Raw genomic sequence first — 7,500 nt, forward strand, 5'->3', positions numbered from 1 at the left:
CCTTTATGATTTTGGTTAATTGCAAACGTTGAATGTTGATGTCTGGAATTCATCCTAGAAGATAGCATTGATTTGTGTGTGGAGGTGATGGGGGGCAGGGGGTTGTGTATCTACTGAAAAATGTACACTAATTCATTTCTTTGTTTTGCAGCCATGACAGGAAACACAGGCACCATCATGAAAGATATGCTGAAGAAAGAGGTCACAGAGACTTTGCTGACCTCCTTGAGAGAGAAAAGCATCGCATCAAGAAAGAGAAGAAAACAGATGGCAGGTAGGGGATCTTGTATATTAACCAATTGTATCTGGCTTGCACTTGGTCAAAAAATTGTAGGCCTGGCCCACACAATGAATACTCTCTTGTGGTATCAAAGTTCCTTGCTTTCCTCTTGCAATGTTATCATCTCTTTCTCTGCATAAGTGTTTCTTCCTTCTTCTTTTTTTTTTTTTTTGGCCAATTTGCAAGGTCTATCAGGTTACATGATAGACCTTGATGAAAAAATTTGGCTGATCCATGGCTGAAGAGCCTTGGCTCCGACAAGGACACTGTCTCCATGCAAAGTATCCTATTCCTGCCCACTGAGACTGGTGGTGCAGGGTATTACAGAAAATAAAATAATACAAAAATATTTAGAAATTAACAAAATAACACAATATTATTTGTTGCTGTGCAAGCAGAGCAGAGTATTACCCGCATCATATACGCTATTAACCCTTTGGATCCTGGTGATGTGACCATCAAGTCATGAAATAAGCCAAGGTTAGGGGCCGGTGATGTGAACATGCCGTCACGGGAAAATCTGGCTGTAGGCTGGGGATGCAAACCTGCTGTCATGAGTGTTTCAGTTGAAGGCCAGGGTGATGTAAAAGACTTGCCATGAGTGTACGAACTTATTAGGTTTATTTTACTCATTTGGCAATTTTGCATTATTCCCATCGATGTATAAGTGTGGAATGAAATGTCCGTGAGTGATGACTGGAAGAGCACCAGCTCCATGGAGGACACCATTTCCATGCTCGGCATCATATTCCTTGTGCTATGAAAATGGCTAAAAAATATATATATATATTTACATAGGTAATGATGATAACATTGTAAACAGGAGTCAAGGAATAGTGATACCACAAATGAACGTTTTTATTGGCTGAGCCTACAAGCCACACACCCAGGAGAGTCTCCACTCAAAGCCTAATGCCCTGATTTTGGCCCATGTGCAGGCCTAAGGTACCCGGATCCACCAGATCAATGTGGAACAGCATTTGTAGTCTGGGGGAAAACGGATTTTATGTCCACATGGGCCAGAACTGCTGGGGAGGTAGGAATGGTGGAAACAACCCCAGGTGAGAGTGTCTAGTAGGCAGGATCTCCAGGTTGTGTGTGACAGTGTGTTTTCAATCATAAAAAATGAGGATTATATGCTAATAACCTGTTTTTCATTTCAGTCGAGATCACCACCACAAAAGTCGGTCCCGCTCCCGCGACAGAGACAGAAGACATCGGCATTAAACGTTAGGAAAGTACAGTCTACCTAGAAGGACTCAGAGGGTAGAGACAATAAAATATGTTTTTGGTATAAGGGACTCCATAAATAGCTCATGTTGCAAAGTAGTAATTGTTGAGCAGAAATAGGGAAGTTGTGTATCAGAAATTTATTTTCAAGGTTTGCTATTATTAGCATTTTTTCTTTCTCTCTCTCTTTATGTCATTAATGATATTGTAGCCATCTTTTCTTTTCTCTTTTTGATTTTTTAAGAAAATTGTACATGTTTTTGAACATGTATTAGTGTGTGTATGTATATGTATATATATTTTCATTTTTATCCAGAAACCAAGTAGAGTTCTAGGAGATATTTTGAATAGTCTGCATTTCTATATGTACAAATTATTTTCAAACTAGTTTGTGGAATAATAGTTATGTAAATTATGGAAATTTTCACTTGTAAAAATGTATTTCAGTTTCTTCCATGATAAGGAGAATCATTAATGTTTGTTGCCATGATTTTGAGACTGAAGCAGTGTAATTCTGTTTAGAAGTAAAGTTTTGCCATTTTATAAGTGTTAAATTTGGATACAGTATGATCGTGATGGCTGGGCTCATGCACATAAATTTAGCATGAACTTTCCTCTTGTATAATGAGTGTACTTGTCATATTTTTGTCACCAGCATATGTTATTAGAGCATTGGTTGTAACGAGGAATGGTTGTGAATTTTGGCCACTGGGAAAGTGTGATCTTGAGTTGTAATGCAGTAATGACCACTTAAGTGTCTTTTTTTTTTTTTTTTTTTTTTTTTTTTATGGTTTGTTAAAGTGAAAGCCAGGATTGTAAGTTCGATTGATTGATAGAGGAAAAAATGGTCATTGTCAGTTTGTGTAGAGCTTAAAGAGATCAGTTTATTGGAGTTGACCCATCCATATATATACTTTAGATTCCTTATCAACATAAATTCCTCCAGCACCTCAAGGAGTAGCATTGCACTTGACAGTTACTGTTATATAGTAGAGGACTACTGGTGTTTTTGACCATCGTGTTCCAACAACACTGATGTGCATTGACTAGTTATTTGTATATTGCTGTGTCAAGGCTTCATGGTACACACTTTGATATCAAAGTGTATTTGCTAGCTCAGGTGATAGATGATCAGTAGATCACAAGGTAGTTATAAGGTGATTCATACCCCAAGAGACCAAGGGAGAATATCCATCCTGATTTATTTCTGTGAAGTAGATCTTGTATTCTTGTAATAATGCCTGTAGTTGTAGTTTGACTGAAGAGTTCTTTAAAGTGTTCCGTAAAGGGCTGCAAGAAACTGTACATTTTTATCACTAAAAGAAAGCGAGTGATTTGAACTCACGACTAGACCAGATAAGAAGACAATATACATATATATTTTTTTTCTATGATAGGGGGTTATCGACTCCAAATCTGGAGCATTTGTGAGCCCCCAGCCTTCATATAGACATTTCTCTTGTTCTCATATGCCAGCCAGTCCTAAGTCTGTTTACATGCTGTGTTACTCAGCCTCAAGTCTGTAAGATGTATTTCTGGGGAGGTTTTGCCTTAAAACATGACTAAGGTTAATGTCTTAGACTAAGCTCAATCAACAAATGTAATTCTTGTCACATTTATATGATAAGATACTATTTTAAATTGAAACCCCATCATGTACAAAAATAATGCCTAGTGAAATTGTTTCTGATTTTGGATACAGTTGCTAAAAATATCTTGGACTATTTTTTTTGTGTAGAATTTTCTTATCAGTAGTTCTGCTATGTGATCCTACTTGGACTGAAATATTTTTATCAGAATATTTGGTTGTTTATGGCCATGCCTTTATGTTCAACAGAAGCAAGTTAACTTTTAATTTGAAGTGACAGCATTGTTTGTCAGTTATCTTAGTAATATTTATATTAAATTATGAAATAAAGTATTCAGTTTTTCCCTGCTGTTTTATTGCACTAGAGAAGAAATAATACTTCATCCTGAACAAATATATTTCAAAGTCTGTCTCAAACCTATAAATAATGTAAGCCTTTTAGGGCTGGAAAGGGGGCAAAGCATTACCCTCAATATTGAAAAGCTCAGGAAATAAACAGAAGCATGCATAAAAACCTACATAAAAACTGTGATCATGGTGACTTTAAAAGATTTCCTTAAGTAACGTGATTTCAAGTAAATGATGACTTCTCATACAGCAAGATATGAACTGACATTTCTAAATATAATTTTATTGAAAGTAGTATAATGAAAGATGGGGGCAATTGAAATGCTATGATTTAAATGAGAGATTCATATCAAGCTTGAGTAAAAAAAAAAGTAATTGAAATCATTTATTTTCTATTACTATAAGTTATCTTTATAATGTCAGTTTAGAATAAATAGTAGAATATACTCCAATGATTAAACTTTGTAAATATAGTTTTGTGGGTGCGAGTGTGGGCTAGAGTGAGTTTGAGTGTTATTGTGTGCGTTGTGTGTAAAAGTAAAAATATATCACCCCCTTAATGTTGTACTATACTATACTCATACATATTAAAATTACATTTACTTCACAATAAAAACCTAAAAGGCCTTTAACCCAATGCCGCCGGGGAAAATGAATAAAAAATGGGGAAAATGCTGTGCTCATTTTTTATATTTTTTGTGAAATATCTCTACACATAGATGGCTCTGCTAGTGCTTAGCCACAAAAGAGTCAATTAGTAGACCCTGTGACCTTACCTGATTTTAATTGGTGGGAAAAATGTATTTTTTACTAGTGCTATGAATATTGATGGTGGTAATTTTATTATAAACATTAAAATCACTATCCTCTCTTCTCCTCACAAGAAAAAATATATTTCTCAGACCCCCAACTCCCCTCCAGAAACTTGAAAAGATCCAATACTTCCTAAACATGACCCAAGTGAACGCTCTGCTCCCTCGTCCGTCCTTCAGTCCCTCTATTTCTATTCGTTCTACATCCAAAGTAATTACCGATATTTTTCCTCCTCCTCCTCAGGTTGCCCCTACCCTTTTACTTCCCACTCTCCCCCAAAACACCCCATTCTCTCCTCAATATGCACCACCATTCCCTCTTCCTTGCGGTAAAAGGTTATAGATGACACCTTAAACATTGGTTATGCTGGGGTAGACATAGCGGTATGACGGCTTGACTCTTTATTTCGGAAGAGTACACCACATTGATAATACACACGAGACGAGTCTTGGATAAGTGCCGAGTGCGGAGGTCGCGGCGCCGACCAGCCCTGTGGGGGGCGCAAGGCGGGTGAGATGACCGGAGCCCGCGGGAGCAAGGGCACGTCTGGTAAGTTCAAACAAGGTCAGATAACTCGTCAGCTACTCCTCGCTGAAGCGATGGTTCTCCACTCGACCTCGGACCACGTTTCAAACAGCCACGCGGCCACCTACGACCTAGCCTGACCCGAAGGAGGCAGAACGAGTCCGACCCTTGAACCGCGAGCACCTTCTCCCCTTCGCCCGGAGGAGCTGCCGCCGCCTCCGCCACGACTACCGCTTACCTCCGCCTACTATGTATTTGTTTCTCAATAAAGCTGTTAAACAGATACTGAGTTTTCCTCTGGACCTGTCAGATAATATAGTGGTTTTCTTGTACATTTGAATTAGAGACCATTATACCGCCTGGATGCTCACGGTAATTCCGTATGTCATAACAATGTCGAGAGAGAGAACCATGGATATATGTATGACACTATGACACTATTACATATTCTGATGTATCTGCGTGCGCTCGTGTGGGCGCGTGTCGGCGTCAGCGCAGACGCTTTCCATCCAACAGCCCGCGGCGGCGGCGGCCACGAAGTGGGTTCGCCCGCACTGGCAGGCTCCCAGTGTAACGAAGAGCAACCTGCTGTGGTGTCCTTACGCGCTCTTAGGTCAGTCTTAGCACCGACTGTATCCTTCCCCCTGAAGAGAGAACGCCCTCCTGCGGCGACAGATGCCGCAGCCGCGGGCGAGGCCAAGACTTTGCTCGCTTGCTTATTTCTAAGAGCTCTTGGCGAACTCGAGAGCAGACGCCTTGAGTGTTCTCTGTGTCTGGTCCGCCGTTGGGACAGCCTGGCGTCCCGGCAATCGAAGAATTTGTAAGAAATTTAGTGCTGTGGATAAGAGGGCTATTGTGAAGCTGTATTTGTGTTGTGTTTGCAGGTGTCTCCTTTTAAACATAAGATTAAATCTCATGATGCCTAGACAGTTATCTCAGTTGGGTATCAGTTCATTCTTATTTATTCGCAAGACTATCAAAAGAAACCGCACGAACAAAAGCTTCAGAGAACATTTCCAGCACATGCAGCATAAGCGTCTCCTGGAGGGGAAGGGGAACCTCCAGTGCTGGCTCCGACGGGCGGCCTCCGCCAGCTCCCTCGCCATTGGTCAGCGATGCGCTTGCTCTGCTTTCCAGACTATTCCTTTGGCGGTGACTCCGCCTTCCTCGTTTCTACTGGTGCGTATCAGCAATTAATGTCGCTCCGTTCGCTCTTGAGAATATATCTGAAGAATCGGTCCCCGAGGGGCCGATTGAGTTAGATCCGTCAGATGAGTCTCCTCCTGCTCCTCCAGGCAGACGAATGAAGAATCTAGGGTGCCTTCGACTATTTCTCTGCAGCGTTTGCTCGACGCTTGGCATGGCTGGAAAGTTGCCCTGAGCGCAGCCACCATCATGGTCCTAAGTAATCGAATGCTTCACGAGCTTTACCTAGAGAATCGTCTTCCTACAAAAGGCCACAGTTTTTCCTGAAGAGTAACAAACCACAGCAAAGTACGTAACTTGCACGAATGAAACTGAATTACCACTTCTTAACATAATCCTTAGTTATGCAGTGTTAAACTTGCCTCGTATATGGTTTATAGAATATGGCTTATCAACCGCGGGCTTTCCGTCTCCTGGTAATCTTTGGGAAAAAATCAACGAGTCGCCATTTGAATGAAATGAGATATAAGACTTGCAGCAAACAGTCTTTTTAATCGTCTACCGTAGGAGAGTGATTGGCAGAATTCCAGCCGACCCTGTGCCGCGGAGGAGCCGAAGACGAGGGCAGGCCTGCGGGCGCGAGGGCGGAGCGGCACGCACGGCCCTCTGCGTCAGAGTCTTCGGCCGGGCGCCGCAGGGACAAGGTGTGGATCGAGGAACCTCCTCAGCACGGTGGCCAGATCCTGGTCGTTCTGCAGCCGGCCCGCCTCCACCGCGAACTGCAGAATCTGCAAAAGCGAAAGCAATGACACTCTTTTTGGAATCATCTCGCCGGGTGCTGGCGTGGACAGCGAGAGCGGACGCATCTCAACGACCCCGCCCGATGCCTACCCTGCACATGCGGCCGGAGTCGTCGTAGCGCTCGTCCCGGGCGAGGCTGATCAGGGTCGCCCGGTCGACGCACAGGGCCTCCCCGACGGAGCGCCAGCTGTGCGGGTGGCCTCGCACCGCCGCGGACACCACTGAAACAGGTAGAAAGGTGGACACATAGATACGAGCGGGGACGATAAATGGATAATGACATATGTAGATGAATGTATAGATAGTCTCACAGCTGCACAGTTTTTTTTGCACGAAGTAGGAAGGAGAAAAGAAACAAGGCTGCAATACCCACACACGTCATCGATGTCAGGGCCAGCCAGGTACTCTGCCGCAGGGAGGAGGTAGGTACCAAGGCGGGCGCAGATCAGGGTGGGCAGCCGGGGCGCAGAGCAGCATAGAGGCGGGATCCGGGCGTGTGCAGGCCGGCGTAGTTAGGGCAACGGCGAAGTCGAAGGGCGGAGGCGTACAGGGAGGGAAGGGGAGTGAGAGCATGAGGGAAACACTCCGGGAAGAGAACCCAGAAGGCAGCATAAGATCAGTATGAGCACAGGCAGGGAACAGAGCGAGGCGGCGGACGTGCCAGGCGCAGCCACTCACTGTCAAGCCGCTCCGAGAAGGACAGGTCTATCCGACGGAGGTGCTGGCGCAGGGCTTCCACAGAGGTGCCGGTGCCTGCAGGGTGTCTCAG

At 43.5% G+C, this 7,500-nt stretch overlaps 2 protein-coding genes across 3 annotated transcripts in view; one reads left to right on the forward strand and one right to left on the reverse strand.

Moving 5' to 3' along the window:
• Positions 1 to 3,442, forward strand: part of LOC125038142 (pre-mRNA-splicing factor 38B-like) — a 19,231-nt gene extending 15,789 nt beyond the window's left edge. For both annotated transcript variants that reach the window (XM_047631472.1, XM_047631465.1), the window contains exons 8-9: positions 152 to 274; positions 1,444 to 3,442. In XM_047631472.1, coding sequence (XP_047487428.1) covers positions 152 to 274; positions 1,444 to 1,507 — 187 coding nt within the window. In that variant the 3' untranslated portion in view covers positions 1,508 to 3,442. The remainder of the gene's footprint in view (positions 1 to 151; positions 275 to 1,443) is intronic.
• A 1,191-nt stretch (positions 3,443 to 4,633) lies between these two features.
• LOC125038150 overlaps positions 4,634 to 7,500 on the reverse strand; it is a 14,046-nt gene continuing 11,179 nt past the window's right edge. The window contains exons 6-9 of the mRNA XM_047631487.1: positions 7,410 to 7,500; positions 7,105 to 7,137; positions 6,822 to 6,952; positions 4,634 to 6,718 (exon numbers count right to left, since the gene is read on the reverse strand). The exon at positions 7,410 to 7,500 is cut by the window's right edge and continues 3 nt beyond it. Of these exons, the coding sequence (XP_047487443.1) occupies positions 6,602 to 6,718; positions 6,822 to 6,952; positions 7,105 to 7,137; positions 7,410 to 7,500 (372 nt within the window). The 3' untranslated portion in view covers positions 4,634 to 6,601. The remainder of the gene's footprint in view (positions 6,719 to 6,821; positions 6,953 to 7,104; positions 7,138 to 7,409) is intronic.

The sequence above is a fragment of the Penaeus chinensis genome, chromosome 3 (genome assembly GCF_019202785.1).
Source record: "Penaeus chinensis breed Huanghai No. 1 chromosome 3, ASM1920278v2, whole genome shotgun sequence".
In the NCBI taxonomy this organism is placed as follows: domain Eukaryota; kingdom Metazoa; phylum Arthropoda; class Malacostraca; order Decapoda; family Penaeidae; genus Penaeus; species Penaeus chinensis.